Genomic DNA, 22,561 nt, shown 5'->3' on the forward strand with positions numbered 1-22,561 from the left:
AGGTATACAGCTTCGTATTAACAACAACTTCCTGCAGGTGGAGAACGATCCCACGCCTTCGCATTACGCGTTCTATTGTAATGTTTTAATTGAATCTGTAAGTACGAGTAATTTCCATGATGTTTGCCTTGGTGTCTTTGTTTGTTGGCTTCTCATGATATGTATAATAACATTCATGCCCCTCGGTTTACCCTCTTTGTTCTCGTTCATGCGTTTTGAGTAAGTTCAAGATATCGCGTGCTACTGACCTCTTTCAGCATGCATCTGAACGCCAGCAGCAAAGTTTCTAACTAGAACTGGTGCTGCACGTAAGTTCAGTCGTCGCAGGTTACCCATGGGCGAAAGACACCGTCAAGCGCGCGGCTTATTATAATTAAAGCATGCCGCCAGCAAAATGACGCTTCTATTATGTGACTCCTTATTTGAACAGCGTTCAGTACGCAGTAGACTGTCAAAGTCAATAAATTCAAACACATAAAAGTCGCGCTAAGCACGCTCCTCATAGGGTCCGAATTGTGGGTTGATAAACAAACCATTTTATGCGTCCCATCGCTTCAGGTGTTATTTAACATACGATGGTTCTGGCAGCGTTTGCGATTTTCCAATCTCTTAGGTAGTAGCAAATGATAAAACCAAATGCAGCTATCGCGACTACTGGCTTTTTCGATCGACATCGAGAGACACAGGGCGCTTGTCTAGTCCGTTGTCAATCACGTCGGGGTAAACGTCTCGACGACTTCCTGCCGATAGCATGTGATATACGTAGAATTCGCACGTATGTTAAAGGTCACTTACCGTGGAAGATTTGTTGTCATATACAACGAATGACGAACGACTGTCCTGTTCTCGCGTCGACGCGAGATGGCTGACACGCGGCCGCCCTTGGATCGTCTTCATTTCTGCTTGCTGGACGGATCACCTATCTGCGATGGTGTGTTGTTCCGCGATGTTGTGCGCGCGTACGGTGGTTCAACTCCGAGTGAAAAAGTAGAGCGCTGACTCCGCTTTCTTTTGCAATGTGGCTGCCTGATATCTTAGAAGCAAATCGATGTGCTCTTCACTGAGCTTGCGTGAGATATACATTGCCATGTTCGGGGCCAGCCTCCTACAGTTGAAGCAGGAAGTTAAGCTGCGCTTTGTTTTGCATTGCGGCAAGAGTAGAGCCGGCATTGTACTCTCTCTCAAAAGGGCAAAGCGGAAAGCACATTTCCCACTCTCCTTGCAGGTGGAGTGAACATTACATTTCACTCCACTCGACATTTGAGAGAGTAAAGCAATGCTATGAAGAGCAAATCGGCCACTTTACTCCTGCTGTGCTCTCCCTAGTTGTTAGAGTTAATGCGACAGAAAAAGACACGCCCTTTCGCATTTCACTTGCCCTGTGAGGGCTCTTGAAGCTTCCATTCAAAAAGCGGCTTCCATGCCACGATACGGGCCATTTTCTGCCCATTGTGGCCTTCCGAGGGCATTTTTGCTTCATGTTGTGGCGCCATCTAGCTAAGGCACTCACTTCCAAACATGCTTCCTCACGTACAGTAAGCTTTAAAATTAGCGATCAGATATTTGTCAGAAAATAGAGAGAATAATATTTAGATACGTTCCACAAGCAAATGCTTGTTTTCGCATTATATGTAATGTGTACACCACGGGCCCTATAGCGCAAAGCTATTCCGAACTTGTCTATTCCAATTCTATAATAAGAACTCCACGATTGCTAAAAAAATTTCGGACCACCCTCACTTCACCTGTCTGTCACGCGACGTCACGAAAACGCCGGAAGCGCCGCATTGGATGTGATATGTGCACACTGATTATCCATGATTACACCAAACGAAGAAATATAATTATGTTTGATTCGACGCATTTTCTCACATAGGCCGTCTGCTATCGGGCAAGCGTATTTGGGCTGCGCTTACTTCGCCTGTCTGTCACGTGACGTCATAAAGCCGCGAAAACTCACCGCGTCAAAGTCATGTGTACGCCTTAGAGGCACAGTAACAAGTCGAACCAAACTGATTTTTTTTTTCTGAATAGCGGGCCAATGCGCCGTTCTAAAAGGAATAGAAGATGCGTGCCCGCCGATCGCTCAGGCACTCGCTACTCGCACCTGCCGGTGAACATGGTTCATTAGCATATAATAAGCAGTTCGCGTTAATAAACAGAGCCATTTTGGGACGTACACGCTATCACTCTGCAAAACCTTCCTTGCTGAGGATGCGTTTTAGTGGCATTCTTAACCTTCCGTTACACACCGTCGCAATTTTCGAACAGCCACCGGAACCTAAGCAACAGAAAACGGACGAATCGCAGACGCTCGCATCACCTTTCTCGGCTCGACCCCATCGAACCCTCCCCACTTGAGCATGCTCCTAGCCTTGTGTCAGCCGGTCATTAAGAAAAACTGCTCAATGTAGACAATGCTATTCACTTTGAAAGCAAAATAAATGTCATTCTATAAACGAGTACCGTATTTGATTGGGTTTTTGAAACAACGCTGCGAGATACCGGCATAGCGCCCGATTCTTGCGTTGGTGGGTACACAAATTGGACGTCAGGAGATTGGAATAAATAGAGATTGAAATAATTTTACGTTATAGGGCCCCATGTAAAGAGCATACTTTGTGTAGTGACGAACGAAATTATTTTCATTGCAAAAATGTGCATGCATTTCGTAGCTTTAAAAAAGCATAAGACATGTATTAATTTTTGACATCGTCATTTCATGTATTGTATCAACACACAAGTTATTATCTTCATAGCGAACATGTCAATGCAGACAGTATAGCTCGCATGTGCTTGCGTCGGACTCGCTGCCCAAATTCGTTGGTGCATTACACTGAAGTTGGCGTGGAAACTGATGCCACAGTCAAATTTGAAATGCCCCAATTTCAGCGTTTCCCCGTCGCTGGAGTCATTGAATGTCCCATTTTAAGGAAATGTAAAAGTAAAAGAAACGTACATGTGTAATGGCGACGCTCAGCCCCTTAAGGCGTGGATATTGTTAGATGCACCAGGGAACCGCGCATTGCAATTCAGAAGATCTCAGTAAACCTTTACTTTTTGGGAGCACGAACTTTCTTCTCTCATCTTTCGCGTATTTTTCTTTTTCCGCAATGTTTCGCGTCACATTTCAGCTGTGTACCAGTATCGGCTACCAGCGACTTTGCGAGCTTTATGACTTACTTTATTTAGAGCAGCCTCGTCCGAGTAATCATCGCACACGAACTTGTAGAAGTCGTCGCAAGGGTCGACTTTCTGGTCTAGTTTCACTCTCAGCCACTGTGTCAGGGCCTTGCAGTCATTGGTAGTGCATACGAAAGGATTGCCTGCACTCTACAGAAAATGTATGTGGAAATAAAGAAAGGAAGAAAAAAAACCCCAATTGAGATGCTAAAGTTTTGGCTGTGGCACAGCCTTATTAAAAGCACACATGCCCGGCCTATATATACATAGAAAAAGAGAGACAGTCCCCATTTTTATTAATCGTATCAATAGAGGGTAACATAGCATGATACCAAGGACGACAGCGTAGCGGAAATGACATCTAGTTTTTCATGGAATTGAAAAAATAATAAATGAACGGAAATGAAAGGTGGATGAAAATGCAGATGGCTGTAGGTGGGTTAGAAAATCACGTCCTCGCAATACGCGTGCGATGCATTTGTCAATTGAGCTAACGAAACTTCATTTTCCAATTCAATTTCTGAGGTATTTATGTTTACCTACGCTACAACTAACGGTGGAAGTGTTGGCGAGCCCACCACTGACGACGTTCGCGGCGGATGGGGAACATGGTTTCTGCCGCTGGCGTCACATCTACGTGAACTTGTTCAGTGAAAGCAACTGGTAAAAAAATCCACATATCCTACCTGAAGACATCAAAGCTGCCGGATCAGAGTCTTGCTGTGTAATGAACGTCAAGAAAGCAAACCGAGGAGCCCAATATTTATTAGTCTTATCAGCAGCTGCCCCTCTTTTCATATTATGTGTACTCGTCATCGCTATATTGCATATCATGCATAATTGTTTGCCGAAGAATTTGTTAGTGTTTCTGAAGATGGCGCATAAATTATAGAGAAACTAATTACGCACCACTTCAAGCGTAATTTTTTTTCAATGTAATGGTTGAAGTAAAAATGCGTCAGCAAGTGCTTCTTGTTCTACATGTGCTCTAAATTTACGAGAGGTAGTTTAACTGGAATAACTTTTGTTTACTGTTAACAAGAATCTGGAAGTTACAGAACTGAAGATTTATACATTGGAGGCCTGCGCATTACACGTGCGTTAACTACCGATTGTGCTACGGCGCCGTGGAGGGCCTGTGGATTCTTGCATTTGTCAGACGTCTCTTCGTTGGTATGCATGGTCCTGTTGCCCTTGCAAATGCTTTGGCGAGGCGATATTTTGGCTGATCACTGTTGTAGTGTTATGCATTCCCTTCACTAACGCCAAATGGTGAAGCATCTCTTCGAGTCTACTTGCCTTCTTTCGGTCTAAGTTTTCCAGCTCCTTCGTTTTTTGGAATACTACCAGTTGCTCCAAAAATCCAAAAGAGAGGTTCAGACAGCCTTCGGTATTCCTTCATTTCTCCAGCTACAAGCCATGTTGCATCCTCTCGCATTATTTCTATTTTTTTATTTCTCTTCAATGCTATACCTTTACTTCGTGCATAATTGTCTCTTCGTTCGAAACAACTTGTAACCTGCCGTATAATAATGATCATCTTCATCATCAGCTTGGCTACGCCCACTGCAGGGAAAAGGCATCTCCCATATTTTGCCAACTACCCCGGTCATGTGCTAATTGTGGCTATGTTGTCCCTGCAAACGTCTTAACCTCATCTGCCAACCTAACTTTCTGCCACCCCCCTGCTACGCTTCCCTTCCGTTGGAATCCAGTCCGTAACCCTTAATGACCATCGGTTACCTTCCCTCTTCATTACATGCCCTGCTCATGCCCATTTCTTTTTCTTGATTTCAACTAAGATGTCGTTAACTCACGTTTGTTCCCTCACTCAATCTGCTCTCTTCTTATCCGCTTAACGTTACGCCCTTCATTCTTCTTTCTATAGCTCGTAGTATCATCTTCAATTTAAGTAGAACCCTTTTCGTAAGCCTCCAGGTTTCTGCCCCGTAGTTGAGTACTAGTAAGACACAGCTGTTATACACTCTTCGCTTGAGAAATCATGGCAAACTGCTGTTCATGGTGTGAGAATACCTGTCAAACGTCCACCAGCCCATTCTTATTGTGATTATTTAGTCTCATGATCCGGATCCGCGGTCGCTATCTGCTCCAGTAGATGTATTCCCTTACCTTATACCTCAAATGCCCTTATAATATCGAGGGCTAAATACTACGCCGACCAAAATGAAAAGCTTAGTAAGAGAAGGAGGGTGTAAATGCGGGAAGGGCAGCTTTAGACTAAAATTCCGTGCCAAATTTAGTGCGTTTCTCTTTGGTGTGATCGCCTCGAAACAAATTGGTGTCAGCGGTACTATACAAGGTGTGTGATTGCATCGATAGTGTGCACGGCGAGGTGACCACGACGCGAAGACCGAAGTAGCTGGCCTTTGGTGTGGCTGTACCTTCGAACAACGTCGGCATGATACCATCTGCCAAGCTACGGGATGCTTCTCTCCTCATAGGCCTGCTATGGTGGGATGCTTAGCCAATTCAGTTGGACACCGCTTCTGTGGCCAAGTTGGTACGGTGACCGGCAAATGGCGCACGTGCTGTTCTCAAGGTTGTTTAGCTAAACGAGGCACGTCCTACTAAATGCGGCGCTCGCAGAATATGAGAACTTCCACTTGCTGACACAAATCCAGGCTCACCGCTTCAGGGAGCCTTCTGCCCTTGTATTCCACTACAGTCGTCTGCGGAAACGCCGCTGATCTCCAAGGAAGACGCTGACCAGTGCCCCTTCTGATGTGGCGAATGTAATGGCGGGAAACGGCTTCACTGATGCTGTTTTGGACTCAGAATATAGTCGCCAGTTAGAAGTAGGCCCCTCGAATGTTCATGACACCGCTGTTGTTGTGGCAACTGATGTGTACGTTGAAATTCACATCACGCTACAGTTGCCCTTTGCGGTCTGCGAGGTAGCAAACTACCAGCAGGTTCCAAATAACAGACGCTCCAGCGCAACTGTTAAATGCAATGAATGCGCTCATGTTACGGGCAGCCTCTACACAAATCACGAGCGTATTTCTGAAGGGATATGAGACCTAGTCCCCTGATATTCTACTCTCCAACGCACCAGCAAAACAAAAAAAGAAAACCGGTCTGTGCCACAGGTCGCTACATAGGACCACAAGTTAAATATGCGTACCACATCCTGTTACTTGGCACTTGCCAACGTATACCCACCAAGCACCAATAGATTGAAGGTTTGAACATTCGCAGATAACACGCTAACCCCTAATACGACACGCGATACATTAAACCGATCACCTGGCACCATTAACCTCATGAAAAATTGACTTACGTCGTTTGTCCGTGTGGACATGGACGACTCCGCGGTGCTAAGCAGGGCCATCACCAATCCAGATACCAGTGCTCCCAGTATCACTCCAGCAAGGCACACCACCAATAATGATGTCTCATTGCGCCGGCAATCGGTGCGGCCGTCCTTTTGTGAGTTCCTGTTAGACGCTGCCTGCGGAGCGCAGCAGATTCGCGTATCAGTTGAAGAAAGATTGGCGGGGATGATTAAGCAATTATCTAAAGAGGCAACCGGATTCCGATTTCACATTTATTACAGTCATGTGGTACACTTTAAGAGATAGAGAATAAGTAGCAGGATAGGGAGTTAGAAACTTGAAAACCACGTGCAGCAGCCAGCGTCCGGCGATCTTCTTCTTTCTCTCTTCTTTTATCCTTCTGTAACAGTATCAAAGAGTGCAAAGGGCCGCTGCTGTCAATCCTGTAGAGGAAGTGCAAGAGCGCTATGATCCGGTCGTGGACGGAATCACAGCAGAGGGATGAGGAGCCACTCACGATCTTCCAGACAAAATAAAGACAGCGGGGCAGCGAGAACAGAATAGAAGCACTACAAAGCGGAAACAGAATTCTCACATTACAGAACGACATTGAAGCTGCTCTTACTCAAGCATACAAGGACCTCTACGAATATGGAAGCAGCCAATGCAACCATGAACTCTTGCAAAAATAAGCCTCCACATTATATGCATAGACGGCGAGACAAAACAGCAAAAGAATGAATGCATATCAGAGCGCGAAATAGAATGAGCCATACATAAGCGAAACCCCAGGAAATCGCCAAGAGCTGGTCAGCTCAGCACTGCTTTTTACAATACAGTTTTCACTGAAATTAGTCCCAGTATTACGCGACGTGAACGATGGCATTTCGAAGCGAAGATTGCTGCCGCCATCTATGCGACAAAATCCTACTGTTTTACTGCTAAAGAATAAACGAGGGCAAGTGTTGACAGTGAGCGACTTCCGCCACATTTGTCTTTTAACGACCGATTACGAAATACTTGCTCATGTTATAGCTAGATGGCTTGACCTCGCGCTCCGAACAGTCATCGGGAACTATCAATCATACGGCATCAAAGACGTCGCATCAGCGTTAATCTGCATGACATGCGGATACTGCGCGAAGCCAACTCTCGTGATGGTACCAGCGGCCCTATAAAGTAAAACTGCTCCAAAATTTTTTATTCGAATCTCCTGACATCAAATTTGCGTAACCGCCGACGCAAGCATCGGGCGGTCACCCGCACGGTTGTCTGAACAGACCAATCAAGCGCTATCCTCGTTCATAGAAGGCAACTTTTGTTTGCTTCAAAAACAAATAACATTGCCTACACTGAGCGGCTCGTCTTATCTAACTGGCTGACAAGAGACGAGGAGCACGCTCAAGTGTAGAGGGATTCAATGGGTCCGAGTCACTGCACTGAGAATCGATAACCGGGCGAAGAGGGTTTTGCCAGCGTCTGCGACTGGTCCCCTTTCCCTTATTTAACTCGTGGTGGCTGGTCAAAAATTGAGGCGGCATGCAACGGAAGCTTAAGAATAACGCTAAAATGGATCTTCAGCAAAGAAGAGTTGGCAGAACGAGGTTGCAAACGTGTCAAAAGTGCTCGAAAACGTTACGCAGCCACCCAAAAATTTTTATTATACGACGTCCCGTGACAGCCAGGCGAAGTCGGAGTCGTCCACAAACGTTTTTAAGTGATTCCAGAATTGGAATAGATAAGTTTGGAATAGTTTTACGTTATAGCGCCCCAGAATAGCGGCTTTTTAAGTTGATCTAAACAAGGCATTCGACAAAGTAGCAAATGACTTGCTCTTCCGCTTGCTTAGGGTTTGCACATTGGAGATCTACTTCCCAAATATATTAGTATCAGCAACAGACAAGTGCCGATGCAATTGATAATCAACCGGCAAAAAAACACGATAATATAGCTCAACAGGTCTGTTAGGCAAGGATATTCCATGTCACCAGTTCTTCTTTCTCTGTATTTGTAACCCTTGTGCCGAACAATTCTCGAAGACAGTGCCACGACTGCCTTCTGTTTCGCAGGTACCTCTCAGTTGCGAAACTGAAGGTTCGCCTACTCAGTTGCCTACTCAGGTTCGCCTACTCAGGTTCGCCTACTCAGGCTGCGTTCGCCTACTGAGTTCGCCTACTGAGTTTGCCTACTCAGGTTCGCCTCTCAGTTGCGAAACTGAAGGTTCGCCTACGCCGGCAAACTTACGCCCTTATGTGCTCCTAAAGAATTCCGCTGAAGAGTGCAGCATGTCATAGATTTCTGCAAAGTGTCTGGTGCCAGAGTGAGTTAAAGGTGCATGGATGAATGGCTAAGTGTATGGGACTCAAAACCAACAACTCTTCTAGATATGACGCGCACGTCTGGAATTGCCCGCTACATGGCTGTGTGTTCTGATACTGCCAACCTACAGAATAAGCAACATGGAATATGAAGTGAGACTCTCACGACAAAAGTGCACAAAGTACGGAAGAACTGCGAAACTACTAAGTAAAATTGCGGAAAAACTGTCCCACGTATGAACAGAGCCTTTGTGCGTAGCACTGTGTTCTTATTACCTATGTGGTATTAAGGGTAGGTAAGTGATGCCCTATTTGCCGGTACATGTGAATCGTGTACATAGATTATGCGCAACATGTATTTGAAAGTCACAGTTCGAGCTCACGAGACGGAGTAATTTATTACAACGGGGCTGTTTTACGCTAGGTTCGGGCAGTTTGTGTGTGTGTAAACAAAAAAGATGGCGCCTGCCCAAGAGCTCACGATTGGCCGATCCCGGTCATAAAAACTGTGATAAAACTTATCGCTGAGTATGCCGCAGCTGAGTTGACTCGCGAGAAGTCTCAAAACACAGTCTGATAAAAATATCGTAAAGTGGGGGGAGGGGTTCAAGGTATAACTTTCCGAGGCCGATGTGTGAGTGAGGTCAGCGGGTGTCGACGTCTGTGTGGAATATAGTTTGGGGGCAAGGGATTCCACGCTTAGTCTGAGAGGGGCTTGATCTGCCGTGGTGCGGCAACTGAGCGTGGTCCTCTTCCTTCGTGTATTGCCACCTGTTTCGGCAATTCGGGCCTCGAGCCGTGTCTCAAGGGAGCGGACGCGGATTCCCAACTGTGTGAGGTGGTCTGTGAAGAGGGTATTTAATTGTTGGGAGAGTTGTTATCCCTTCACGTGTGACCGCGGAGTCCGCCGGGGTGGGAATCGAAGGCGGAATCTTAGTGATTGCTTGTCTATTGGGGGTGGTTTGGGAATGGTGTTCGGTGGAGTCGGGTGGAGATCTGCGAAGTGCCATTAGTACGTGGAGTTGAGAGCTGTCCTTAACCTGTCGCGCCTTGACGGCCGCCAGGTCCTGTATAAGGTTTACATTTTCCGTGACAAGGTGTTAGTACAAGGATGTCTCAGTGATGGGTGTCGCCCTTACTGCTGACCAGCTCACTTTGTTACCGGTGCCGGCTGAAGGGGTGGAATTGTGCCTCTCAGTAAACTTGCTAGATGCCTGCTGGGATTGTTGGCGGGTGGGTTGTTGATGCTGCCCCTTGGCCTTGTGGTCCTGGCTCTGCTGTTATTGCTGCTGGTCACTTCCTGCAGGGGCTGGGGAGGGAAAACTGTGACTGCTCTCGAGAGTGGCTGCGCGCAGTCATCCCCCTCCTTGATGAGCCACCAGCGTTTGGGATTGGGTGGGTTGCAGTGGGGGTTGCGCTCCTGGGCTGGGGTGGTAGCTGCGAGGAGGGAGGGTATCTGTGGCAACAACGCGTTCAGTCACTGTGGGCACTCATTGGCACCTGTCAGGTCACCATCGCCACACACTTTGCATTTGGAAGCACAGGGGTGACCGTCCACTGGGTCGAGCGTACCGCACTGCCGACACACTCGAGCGTTCGGCTTAGGACACACGTCTGATCGGTGCCTCGGCTGTAAGCAGACCTGGCAGGCTTGGCGCGTCGGCTTGTGTGGGTGGCAGGCTACATCCCCCGTAACGCAGTACATAACTGGGAATAAAATGGTGCTCGAAGGTGATCACAGCGGATGTAGTAGAATTACACATCGGCGCACTGAGCACTGTCACCTCCTGCGTGCGCACACGTAAGTTGGTAGTTAGTTCCTTCATAGTGGTACCGGGCTCTATCCCATGGATGACTCCATACGGCATGTCTTCGAGGGATCGCCTCGTAACTGTTGAACTCGTGGGTCTTCCTTCCAAGCGTGAGGGTGGTGATCCGGCGAAGAATTTCTGCTGTGTCAACATGCGGTGTGCTGGCCATAAAAGTTGCAGTTTGTCGAAAAGGCGAAGCACTGATTGCGATTGCAAATTAGGAGATTGCTGTTCAAGGTAAGGATAGTAGTTTTATCAGCCGTATGAACTCGTAAAAATTCGCTTACTAACTAAAAAAAAACAATGATGGAATGTGTAAGCGTGACTCAACAACAGAAAGAACAGACAAACGGAGACAGCACTGTCTGTGTGTCTGCTTCTTTCTACGTCCTGGCTCATTTCTTTTCATTTTCATTTATTGATACTGTCAGCCCAACTTCGGGCTATTACAGGATTGGTAGGTGACAATACTAGCAACGATATATATAGACGATAAAGGAAATAAAATTACATTTTGGGGAATGCACTGATAGTAATATCATGGCAAATACAGCATGTAATAGAATGCCGAGGTGTTTACAGTATTAACGTTTCGCCGAGTTATGGTATGCGTACACGTGTGCATTGACATTTTCAAGAAAATCGCGTATAGATGACGTCCCTACTATTGAGCCTGATAATAGATTCCATTGTTTTATTGCTCTCGGTAAGAAGCTATAGTTAAAACAATCATTGCGAGTAATAGAAGGAGAGATATACATGCTGTGGCGATGACGAAAATAGCTACTAGCAGAAAACTGAAAATTAATAACAAGAAGAAGAAACTTCAAACGGTCATATTCAGTTGTATACTGCAGAGAGGGTAATGAATAACGGGAAAGTCAGACATCCACCCGTTCGTAGCGATTGCTACAAAGGTTTCCTTTGTAGCAGTTGCTACGAGCGGGTGGATGTCTGATTTTCCCTTTATTCATTACTTCTCTCCACCTTGCGGGCTTCCGCAGAACGACTACGTCAGAGAGGGTAGTTCAGCAAGTTCACATAACTGGGTAGGAGAGTGAGAACGACGATATTTGTTAAAAATCTTGCAGCAAGCCGCTGAATGTTATCCAGCTTAGACTGATTAGACGAAGTGTATGGGCCCCACACAATTTTCGCATGCTCCATAACCGGTCGAATCAAAGCTTTATATGCCAGGCATTTTACTTCAGGAGTAGCATCATGCACATTTCTTCTAAGCGACCATAAGGCTTTCTGCGCCTTAGTAGATACGTAAGCAACGTGTTCATTCTAACGCAAATCTGAGGTAAGCTTTGAACCGAAGTATTTAAATGTTGATACTCTTTTTAACGTGACGCCTTCAATGGAATAAGCGTAATCAATAATAGTTTGTTTTCTAGTGATAGACATGTAAACAGTTTTTTCAGAGCTCAAAACCATTTGCCAGGTGTCACATGCCAATTTTTACCTTTTGCAAATTTGAATTTAAATCGGTCTGATCGGCAGGCGATTCGATATGGCCATAAAGCATGCAATCATCTGCGAAGAGTCTGATGGGGACTGTAATGTCTTCCGGCATGTCATTGATAAATAATAAAAAATAACAGGGGGCCCAATACACCTCCGTGCGGTACTCCAGACTCTACAGGCGAAAACGAAGACCGTTATCCCTCACATGCGACAAATTGGTCTCTATGGCTTAGGTAGGACTAAAACCATTCAGATAAGCGAAGGTTTTTTAATATAGTTTTAATTTTTAATAGCAACTTTGGGTGCGACGCCTTATCGACAGCCTTGGCCAGGTCCAAGAATATTATCTCTGTTTGGCATCGGTTATTAATTGTATATGCGAGATCATAAACAATTTCTCTTGGTTGGGCCACTGTAGCGAGTCCCAGACGCAACCCGTGTGGGCATTTGTTTAGGATATGGTAGTTGTCCAGGTAGACCAATAGTTACTTAGGTATTATATATTCAAGTAGTTTCCAAGAAATTCTAGTGAGGGAGGTCGGCCCATAATTTTTAACGTCCCATTTGCTGCCACTTTTATGAATTGGGGTAACATTAGCACGCTTCCATGCACTGGGAAAGGAACGCTGGTCCATCGATGCCTGAAAAATTAGTTACAAAATTATAAACCCACTCTGCGTACCTTTGTAAAAATTCAATAGGAATTCCGTGAGGCCCCGTAATTTTTTTTAGTATTCATTTTGAGTAAGAGGTAAAGTACGCCCTGTTCGTCAATTTTTATATCTAGAAAAGGCGGCCTTCCAGATTCCTCTGTAAAATCGGGCAGGAAACCATTATCGCGTGTGAAGACTGACGAGATGAAAGAATTGAATTCCTGTGCCTTTTTTAGAGCGCTATCTCCAGTTTCATGCGAAGGAGTCGCAGCTGGGGGTTTCATATATCGCCAAAATTTTCCGGGGCGTTTTTCATGAAAGATTGTAATGCGACGTTATAGAACCTATTTTTAGATTCTTTGTCGATTGGACGGCAATTCTTTGAAGACGCCTTTCGCTTTTGTTTTAGCATTCTTTTTGCGTGAATTATCTCTCTGGTTATCCAGGGAGTTTTTCGTTTAGTTGTTTCTAAACGTTTTGGGACAAAGCTTTCCACACAGTGCTCGATCGTGTTTGAGAAGTAGTCCATAGGTCGTCCACGCCTGCGCCAGAGAGAACAAGGCCTAGGAACTTATATAACGGGATTTCGAGGTAATCTAAAATTGATACATCATCGGCTACTGTTAAATTCAAAACCAGTATTTTTGATACATGGACGAGTTTGCGCACAGACAAATTTAAGGACGTCACTACCATTTTATGGTCCGATATACCGTCCTCTATGTCACAGCTCGTAATAAACGAACATAGGCGATTTGAAACGAAAACAAGATCTAAAAGCGTTGAAGGTTCCGCGCCCAATCTTGTGAAGCCGGACACAATTCGAGTTAGGCTATGATTAAATGCAATATTTAATAACTGATCACAACTCCGTACTTCGGTTGCTCCTGAAGAATTCGACGCCCAATCGATTCCAGCCAAATTAAAATCGCCCGCACGGCACACATTGTCATATGGATGTACGTGCAAGTTCATAAAGTTTTCCAAGTTTTCTAGTGCTTCTACAGGGGAGTTAGGAGGGCCGTACGCACCAGCGATTAGCAAATTACGGTTATTCAATGTACTTTTAATCCAGACTGTTTCGAGATTGCCTGGATCATTTAAGTACCGTAAAATGGATGTTGCTTTTCACAAGTATAGCTACCCCACCCCCTCTAGTGCGCCAATCCTTTCTTATTATGGAATATCCGAGGGGCGTTAATTCGACATCAGTCACATCCGGATGCAGCCACGTTTCTGGCCACTAGCCACTATCCATTGCATCTGGATAGTGCTTTATTGCAATAGCCGCGCTTACACATTCTATCATGCATTCAAACCAACTAGCCCATCAACGAGTTTTAGCTAACAGTCATAATGGTGTCATGCGCGAACAGGTAATCGACTAGAGGCTGTTCACCTTGGAGACCTGCTGCGGATGTGGGTACGCTCCGGCACGAAAATCATACTCCCTCACTCGAATTTTCACTCGGATGTGTGTTAAAATATGAACACACATCACTCGATGACAGCTGGAGCTGTCTGTGAAAACGGTGCAGTTAGGAATCGCGGCAGAAGCCGCGAGCCAATTGACCTCCGTGCATCTGTCGCATCAACGCGTACGAAAAATCGAATGCACAGCGCATACGAAGCTACCAGCTCTACGTGTGCACTGCGAACATCACAGATCGCTTTGAAGATGAGGCCCGCGCGGGCGCGCACTTAGCCATGTCGCAGACCGCTTTCAAGACACACGAGTGCCCGCAACGCGTTCCTACAGCGCCCGCCAAAGGCGTCTACTACGGCGTCCACGATTCGCCTAGCCAACGTCGTAGTAGAGGCCGCGGCTGTCTCCACTCTGTACGGAGCGATGGGCGAGGAGGACATCGAAGCACCGTATCAGCCGCCGGAGAAAAACATTGGAGGACGCTTAAGCTTCGCCTGCAAGAGTGGAACGTGATAGTGTTATCGCACCTCGTTCGCACCGCCCACTCATTCGCTCGGCATGCTCTTGACGAGACGAAGGGGAGATGTGGGCGAGTGGCGCGCCACCTGTCGGGGCAACGCCGCACATTGCGAGGGGGGGGGGGGTTGTTCTGTGTTTGCAACAAGATGGCTCTGCGTGTGTGCCAAGCAAAGAAGAAATGTAGCCGAAACGTACTTCGCAACTCGACTAACTGCGACTTCTGTAATTTACATGCTCATAATTACCAATATACACCGCAGTATAACTTTCTACGGCGCGCTTCTCAGGCAACACCGCATTCACTAGAGGTGTTTTTGTCCCGCTTTGAACCATCGAACTCGTGGATGAGTGATAACGTCTCTGTCTCACACTCCGGAGACCCTCGTTCGATTCCCACCCATCCCATCTTGCAAGTTGTTTTTATTTATGAATTGCCTTCCAAGATTTTTCGCTCATGGCCAACGCCGACACCGACGCCGACGACACCGGCTTGTCTGCGACACGAGCTCCCTGCTTCGAGCGCCACAGGAGAGGGCACGCATTCGCGCCGCATTCCCCGCTCGCGCACGCGAGATTAAACTGGGTTCGCGGGCTCACCCTCGCACACTTTCACTCATACGTAACCTCACGGCGACGCCGACAGCAGAAATGCACCTGGAGTGCTCATATAATTTCTATTGGAATAAAAATATTTATAGGTGCCCGCCACCACAACAGCACGAGATATTTGGTGCGTCGTGAGGTTTCCAATGGCTGGACCCTTTTTCGTACGCATGATGATATTCAGGTCGGTGCGCGGGAGCAACGGCAACTTCGACGCAATGTCGCTGACGATGAGGAAGTAAGCCCGTCAGGGAGAACCCACGCGATGCACACCTGCTCTCTCCGAACGCTTTTTAGCTTGATCAAAAGACTAGGCGGCGTTGTGAGAAGCGAGGAAGGAGACAGCGTTGAGGGCGAAGCATTGCGGTGGAAGTGGGTAGGCGGAGGCGCACTGGGTTGCCTTCATCTGGCTGTTGCTACGGGTTCGATGTGCGCAATGGACTTACCGGGTTCATCTTGTGATCAAGAGGCTGACCGCTGAGTGGGCTCGGCGAAAACGCAGGAAGAGGAGCGTTAACCATGCGTCCCGTATTATTGTTCCAGGTGGCTTTGCTGCCGATCGCCACTGCTTCTTGGACATCGCAGAATCATACCTGCGCTGCGCGTGCTCGTGAGCAAGCGGAAACTTCGCCTATCTGGCAATCAGTTGGACGTCAGGTTTCCTACAATATACCGGCAGCGCATGCGTCACATCGGCCAGTCCAGAACGTATAAAAGACCAGCTCCAACATGGATTCTTCAGTGGACGCGGCGAAAACGCAGGAAGCGGAGCGTTAACCATGCGTCCCGTATTATTGTTCCAGGTCAGTTGTGTTCACTCATACCGCAGCGATGAAAGAGGTGTTGTTGTTGTGCCGTGTCCACGTACTTTGATTGCATTAGCCTACGAGTGTTATCATGTGTGCAAATTGTTACTTTGTGGCTATGTAGAATTGAATCCGGGTCCTTCCAATGCTGATATGCTCCAGACGCTGATACAAGGCCAAAAGGCTATTAGAGATGCTCTGGCAGAGCTTAAAAAGCGGTTGGAAGACGCCGAAAAAAGCGTCAATGCATTCTCGACCCGAATGGCCCGCCTTGAAGCAAATGTCAGTGAAATATCCCAAAAAGTAGAGAATTGTGAAACCCTTAGCAATTCTGTTGAAAAACTTCAACAAACACTCGTATTGCAACAGGCAAAACTTGTAGAGCTGGAAGATCGGAGTCGGAGATCTAATGTTGTGGTTTTCGGTATAGATGACCGAGCAAACGAAACTGAGGCTGATCTGCGACAGAAAGTAATCGAGGAGGTGTTCGAGAACAGGCTTGGTGTAAGGTGTTTGTCTATTGCTAGGATACATCGCCTGGGAAAACAACCTGGAAAGCGACCTGTAATCCTGTTTTTTCAAAATTATATGGAAAAACAAGAAGTGCTACGCAACTGCAAAAAACTTAAGGGAACGCAGATTTCCGTGCAAAATGACTTCTCTGTCGAAACATTAAGAAAACGAAAACTGTTGTGGCAAAGTGCTCAAGCTGATAAAGAACAAGGAAAGAAGGTCGCACTAGTAAACGATAAACTTCGCATCGATTCCCAATTCTACGCATGGGATGACGTTTCGAACACACGTGTTGTTGTCCGATCCGGGAAGGGTCCTACACCAAGAGCGTAGCTTTCACAGTCTACTCTTAAGAATCTTCGTGTGCTCTCTTTTAACGCCAGAAGCATTGTGAACAAAGTGGAAAAACTAGAAATATTGCTTTTGACTTACGACCCTCATGTGGTTGCTATCACTGAGACGTGGTTACATGATGGCGTCCACGATGATGAAGTTATTCCGCCCGGCTATCAGATACACAGGCGTGATCGAGGCACACGTGGCGGAGGAGTTGCTGTTATTTCTAAACTCGGTATTGATGTATGTCTGACAAACCAGATTAATGATCACGAAAGCCTGTTTCTCAACGTCACTGTTAATGCTGTTACATTTATGCTTTGTGTTGTTTATAACGCCCCTGAAATGGCGGAATCATTTCTCGAACAACTTTACGATCATCTTCTTCTAAACCACCTACGACATGTGATTATTAAAGGTGACTTCAACCTTCCAGCGATTAAATGGGATAAATTAGTTTACGGGCAATCTAAATCGAGTGATCTTATTTTAGACACAATGTTAGCTCTGAACCTTGATCAAATTGTCTGTGAACCTACGCGCAACAGTGCTGTCTTGGACTTATTCTTTGTAAGTGATATGTTTTTGATTAGTGCTGAACCTGGTATGTCGGATCACAGCTTATTGTTTTTTTTCTTGGTCTTATCGAAGGTCCGCAGGGCATTCGAGTACTCATTCAGTCTGCATTAATGACTTTGACCGCGCTGATGATACACCTATCAGAGATTACTTAGACACTGCACAAAACCACACTACACATGATGATGTTAATGCCTTGTGGGCACAATTTAAAGAGGCAGTCTTATTCTCAATTGAACAATATGTCCCATTCCGGAAGGTACGTAAGAACCGTAAAAACCCATTGATCTCTAGGGAGATTATCCATATTAAACGTAGACTCAAGCGACTTAGAAAGCGTAGAGACGTAACACCTGAGAACTTTAATGAACTGAAAAGAAATTTGGCAACTAAAGTAAATGAAACGCGGACATATTACTATCAAGTCACTCTCCCTGCATTCATTGGAGATGATCCTGCTAAATTTTGGAGATTTCTGGGTCAAGGCAAAGAAACGGTAAATAAAATTAAACTGAACGCGAAATTCGAAACTGACGGCTTTATAATATCGCAGGCTTTTAATAAATATTTTCAGAGCGTTTTTCCTCCGTCAAGTGCTTACGTACCCCAACCCGCTATGCTTGATGATATGAACATTCCTATCGTCACAAGGGAAGGTGTCTTAATTATGTAAAGGAACTTGAGCACCAGAAAGAGTATAGTACCAGATCAAATCCCAAATACATTTTTACAGCGCTATTCTATACAGATATGCGATTTGTTGGCAAAGGTCTTTAATGCATCCTTGCGTAGTTGCGAACTTCAGGAGGACTGCAAAATTGCACGCGTAATCCCCATATTCAAATAAGGTGATAGGTCAATAATTTCTAATTATAGGCCGATTTCTTTAACTTCTGTCTGTTGCAAGTTACTAGAGCATATTGTGGCTCACAATATCCAGTGCTTTTTAGCAGATAATAACGTCCTATCTCCTTACCAACAAGGCTTTCGGAAGGGAATGTCCACGACGACACAACTGGTAACTACTATTCACGACTTTTTAGCAGGTCAAGATCGTTCTGGGCAAATTGATATACTTCTGCTGGATTTTTCTAAAGCATTTGATAAGGTTCCGCCCTGTAAATTACTTCGAAATTTAAATAACCTAGGATTACCGCTATATCTTTTCAAATGGGTTGAAGCATATTTAACTAATAGAAAGCAGTTTGTTGATATCAAATCTAGTGTATCTAGGATGCTCAGCGTTACATCCGGTGTTCCCCAAGGGAGTGTTTTGGGGCCATTATTATTTCTTACATATGTAAATGATTTAGTGCAAGTAATCCCTGACTCAGTGTCTATTAAACTTTTTGCGGACGATTGTATTGTGTTTAAAGAAATAACCTGCCATGAAGATCATAAGCTATTACAGCCAACTCTCAGCCACATTGAATGCTGGTGCGCAGAATGGGACATGGAATTAAACGGTAACAAAACAGTGTTATTAAATTTGACGCGGAAAACTAATCCTAGCGTGTTCACTTACACTATCCATGGCTCTCACATTCAAGCAGTAACTCAATATAAGTATTTAGGGATTACTCTTTCTAGTGATATGACATGGGGAGCGCACATCTCTACAATTTGCGCAACAGCTTTTCGCAAACTATGTTTCTTTAAAAAGGAAGGTTAAAAAGGCAACGGTGAATGTTAAACTTCAAGCATACAATGCCCTTGTCAGACCTAAATTCGAGTATGCATCCGTTGTATGGGATCCCCACACAAAAAAGGATATACACTGTTTAGAACGCCTGCAAAGGAAAGCAATCAGATTTATATTTATTAAATATAAAAGGCTGGATTCTCCAACCAAGCTCATGATTACACATAACATTCCCACCCTAGCTGAGAGCATAAAAATCAGTCGACGAAAACTCTTGTATAATATTTTTTTCTGGAAAAATAAATATATCGGTACCCCCATATTCAAAAGTCCACCGCAAGAAGACCAACACGTAACACTCACAAACACTCCCTACAACCAATTTTTGCCAGAGCAGAGGCTTTTAAGCAGAGCTTTTTCCCACAAACTCTTTCGGACTGCAACAGTCTACCTGAGTTTGTTTGTCAGGCTGAAAATTTTGACGAAGCCCTTGAACTACACCTGTCTTAAATATCAACGTAGCCAAACGTGCAGGTACTGTTGTAAATTATTGATGTGCTGTTCTTTTTACGTGTATGTATGATAAATACCGTCGCAGTGAAACAAATGTATTATATGGTCGTGCAAATGTTGTTGGAATTTATTTCTGTGCTGTTCTTTTTCGATTTCATTGTAATTCCACTCCTGCTTGGGCCACATTGGCCTGCAGTATTGTGGAATAAATAAATAAAAATAAATAAAAGGACGGAGCATCGACGGAAGCGGCGCCAGCCCGAGCACGAATCGAGAGACCAAAAAATTACCGACGATTACGTTACTTCCTAATGCGAAATGTGAGCGCAGCAAATAAGCTGTTTCACCTTTTCGATAGATTGAGGCAAATAAATCGAGCAACACATGTATGCGCTATCACAGAATTTTTTTTATTTTTCACACGTATTCCTTCAACAAAGACTCCACTAACAGTTCTTGACAGTCATGAAGGAAGCTTTGTGGTCGGAGAAATAGACTGATATATGTTCGACTTGGTACACCAATGCTTGATTCTCAAAGACGAGATCTATACAAGTGCCTCGCGAGGTTATCACAGCCGTGGGACGCGTTACGAGCGATTCTGATTCTGACTCTGGATTCTGACGGCGACGGCACTGGGCCTCTGCTCTGGCAGCTCATTTAGCAGCAGCAGCAGCAGCAGCAGCAGACGGAGAACTTCCATCGGTCGTCTCGCTCATGGCTCAGAAAGAACTGGCAGATAATTTCGCAGTGGCGAACGGCAGCGGCAATTTCGGCTCGGGCGGTGCACATATACAGATCCGCCGCCACCGATGTGGCTCTCTGATTGCCACCGCACAGGGCGAACGGCAGCGGCAATTTTGGCTCGGGCGGTGCACATATACAGATCCGCCGCCACCGATCTGGCTCTCTGATTGCCACCGCACAGGGGTTGCATTGGAGGAGGAGCGAAGAAAGGAATTAAGTTCGAGCCGGCGCTTTGACAACCGGAAACTCGCAGGAAGAGGGGAGCGGCGTGTACACCCAGCGGCAAACGATGGGGGCAGAAGCGTGCGCAGCAAGCGGACAACACGATAAAGGGAGGAGGGAAGAGATAGCAGCGACTGACTGATGCCGCTGACGCCGATAGTGAGTCAACCCCAGCTGCGGAGTTGGTTTCAGGGACAACGCCGCCGATGCCGACACAAACAATATGATACCCTCGCTTCCGCAGCGCTAAGAACCAGGTCTAGCCGTGGGAAGGTGGTCACGTATTCGTCGACGTGCCGGGGCCTACGTGAAATAACCGGCGCGTCGGCAACTGAAGAGCACCCTATCCGCCACACAAGAACAGGGGGGGGGACCCTTTCCTCCTCTTTCTGCATGGCGGCGACGGTGTTCTATGCAGTCACGTTATCTTGACTCTCTAGCGGCGTCAGCGGCATCCAGCGGTATCAGTCGGTCGCTGCTAGCGCTGGGGGGATGAAAGGGGGGCGGAGCTGGTTACGAGGCCGACGACAACGCCGACGACGACGCGAAACCCAGGAACGGACGCCAAAGAGCTGCGCTCTAAAAGTCGGCGCCAATCGTTCTGCACGAGCTGAACAATTCCGGCAGAACGCGCGGGCTTGGCGTGCTTAGGGGTCTCCCGAGAAGCCCCCTAGGGGGCTTGCCACAACGCGGATATTCTATGCGCAACGGACAAAAAGGGAATAGCACCCACACGCTTGCATGTTATCCGCGTTCGCGAAGTGAAACGTAACTGTAACATTTTCTTGCGCATATGAGTGTAGTGCTCCAATGTAGGCAATCGCATGGTGCGTGGCGTCAAAGACTCCGCAACAATTAGAATTGTTATGTCCTGCGTGATCGATTTACCGCGTAACACATAAGAAGCTTGCTTCGCAAAATGATTTCAGTTTCCTGATGTTCCTATTTTTCTGGCGTCCGTACCTATCATGGCTGGTTGTCCTGTTCTTATAAACCACCAGCAAAACGTCGGTACCAATTGGCGATGAACACAAGAGGAGAAGTTCCGGACAGGCGCGATCATGCGGGTACCTTTGACTTTGCTGCCAAACATAACGCCGGCTAAAGTGTGCAACTGTGTGCATACTGCATCATGGCTGACGCTGGGGTCTGCCTGGAATGGACGGTACAGTTCAAAGCTGCAGACGCTAAGGGATTTCAGTATTTCTTTCGGAGACCATTGAGGCGCGTCGCCTGAAGGGGACGGCAGACGTGCTCGGCACTCAGCTCGTGCCAGGAGACCTCTCTCACAGCGGTGAAGACGCTGTTCCTGCCGGCACAGCAGCCATCGTCTAACATGATTTATTTGCCAGCATGTCCCCTACGTGCATTCTCGGAACACTGTTTGAGTTACTACAGTAGAAGGCTATAGCTTGCTGTTGTGATCATGATATTATCACAAACACTTCCCTTTAAAATAGCGAAGGAAAACTGAAGCTGCTGTGACGGTTTTCTAATGACTTACTGCTTTTGGGGGAGGCTGCGGTGGCGGCTTGGCATTCATTCTGCTGCTCTTGTGCTGGCCTTGCTTGCCTGCTCTGTTGTTCTTCGCTCAACGCTGCAGTAAATTGATGCTGATGATGACCTAAAATCATTGGCACACAGCTACTCACGGGCATTAACCAAGAGTCGAAAAAATTTTACACATATGCTAAGTGAATAAATATCGAAATTGGTAATGTTCATAAATATTTTCTAAAAAATTAAAATTCAAGACAATACAGTAAACAGCCCGTAACTGGCTTCTACTTTTTTGTCTTTAATTGCTTCGTTGCTGTCAGGAGAAGGTCACTTACTAGATGAAGATGACGATCCCCATTTATCACGGTTCGCCTATAAGGTTGATAAGTCAAGAATTCGCCGTAGGATGCAACTTAAGATAAAT

The 22,561-nt window shown here is 46.1% G+C and overlaps 1 protein-coding gene across 8 annotated transcripts in view; it reads right to left on the reverse strand.

The window, feature by feature from the left end:
* LOC135911688 (neprilysin-1-like) overlaps positions 1–22,254 on the reverse strand; it is a 346,542-nt gene extending 324,288 nt beyond the window's left edge. For 7 of the 8 annotated variants that reach the window (XM_065444039.1, XM_065444037.1, XM_065444034.1 and 4 more), the window contains exons 1-3: positions 22,142–22,254; positions 6,485–6,655; positions 3,184–3,333 (exon numbers count right to left, since the gene is read on the reverse strand). In XM_065444039.1, coding sequence (XP_065300111.1) covers positions 3,184–3,333; positions 6,485–6,655; positions 22,142–22,180 — 360 coding nt within the window. In that variant the 5' untranslated portion in view covers positions 22,181–22,254. The remainder of the gene's footprint in view (positions 1–3,183; positions 3,334–6,484; positions 6,656–22,141) is intronic. The other variant, XM_065444035.1, reaches the window with a different exon arrangement.
* Positions 22,255–22,561: the final 307 nt, after the last annotated feature.

This window comes from Dermacentor albipictus, chromosome 2 (genome assembly GCF_038994185.2).
Source record: "Dermacentor albipictus isolate Rhodes 1998 colony chromosome 2, USDA_Dalb.pri_finalv2, whole genome shotgun sequence".
NCBI lineage: Eukaryota > Metazoa > Arthropoda > Arachnida > Ixodida > Ixodidae > Dermacentor > Dermacentor albipictus.